This window comes from Chaetura pelagica, unplaced genomic scaffold (genome assembly GCF_000747805.2).
Source record: "Chaetura pelagica isolate M959 unplaced genomic scaffold, ChaPel_1.0 scaffold1359, whole genome shotgun sequence".
In the NCBI taxonomy this organism is placed as follows: domain Eukaryota; kingdom Metazoa; phylum Chordata; class Aves; order Apodiformes; family Apodidae; genus Chaetura; species Chaetura pelagica.
In genome coordinates, this window is record NW_009954648.1 from 3,082 (window position 1) to 4,170 (window position 1,089).

Sequence of the window (1,089 nt, forward strand, 5' to 3'; positions counted from 1 at the left end):
TGTCCCCAACACCCTTGTGTCCCCAACACCCTTGTGTCCCCATCCCGCACCACCCTGGGTGTCCCCAACACCCCATGTGCCCACCCAGTCCCAGTCTGGCTGTCCCCAACATCCTTGTGTCCCCAACACCCTTGTGTCCCCATCCCGCACCACCCTGGGTGTCCCCAACACCCCATGTGCCCACCCAGTCCCAGTCTGGCTGTCCCCAACATCCTTGTGTCCCCAACACCCTTGTGTCCCCATCCCGCACCACCCTGGGTGTCCCCAACACCCCATGTGCCCACCCAGTCCCAGTCTGGCTGTCCCCAACATCCTTGTGTCCCCAACACCCTTGTGTCCCCATCCCGCACCACCCTGGGTGTCCCCAACACCCCATGTGCCCACCCAGTCCCAGTCTGGCTGTCCCCAACATCCTTGTGTCCCCAACACCCTTGTGTCCCCATCCTACACTAACCTGGTTGTCCCCAACACCCCGTGTCCCCATCCAGCCCCAGCCCGGGTGTCCCCAGCCACCCCAGCTGTCCCCCCCTCGCTGTGCCCAGCCCAGGGGTCCGTACCCACTTCGTGCTGCCCCGGGTGGTCCGAGATCTCCATCACGTACATCTTGAGGCCCCGGAAGCTCCTCCCGATGCTGTAGACGCGGGTGATGTCGGGACACTCCTCGTTCACCCGCTTCATCAGCTGGGGGGACACAGCGCTGGGCTGGGGGGCACCCCGGGGGTGCCAGAGCCCCTGCCCCACACCAAGGAGCCCCCAGGGGTGCAGAGTTCCCCATTGCCCCACAGTGGGGTTCCCCCAGGAGGACAGAGACCCCCTGTCCCACACTGGGGTGCCCCCAGGGGTGTGAGGACTCCCTTGCACCACCTCTGGGTGCCCCAGGAGCACAGAGACCCCCTGCCCCACACTGGGGTGCCCATAAGGTTGTAGAAACCCCTGACCCACACTGGGGTGCCTCTGGGGCTATGGAGACCCCCTGCCCCATCCCAAAGTGCCCTCCGGGTACCCACACCAGGGTGCCCCCAGGGGCACAGAGACCCCTCCCAGCCCCACTCCAGGGCACCCCCAGGGCACAGAGACCCCCCTGCCCCA

General features: G+C 66.5%; 1 protein-coding gene across 1 annotated transcript in view; it reads right to left on the reverse strand.

The window, feature by feature from the left end:
• LOC104395856 (probable carboxypeptidase X1) overlaps positions 1-1,089 on the reverse strand; it is a gene marked incomplete at both ends in the record, with an annotated part of 2,297 nt that overhangs the window by 802 nt on the left and 406 nt on the right. Inside the window, one exon of the mRNA XM_010005600.1 lies at positions 544-681. Within this exon, the coding sequence (XP_010003902.1) occupies positions 544-681 (138 nt within the window). The remainder of the gene's footprint in view (positions 1-543; positions 682-1,089) is intronic.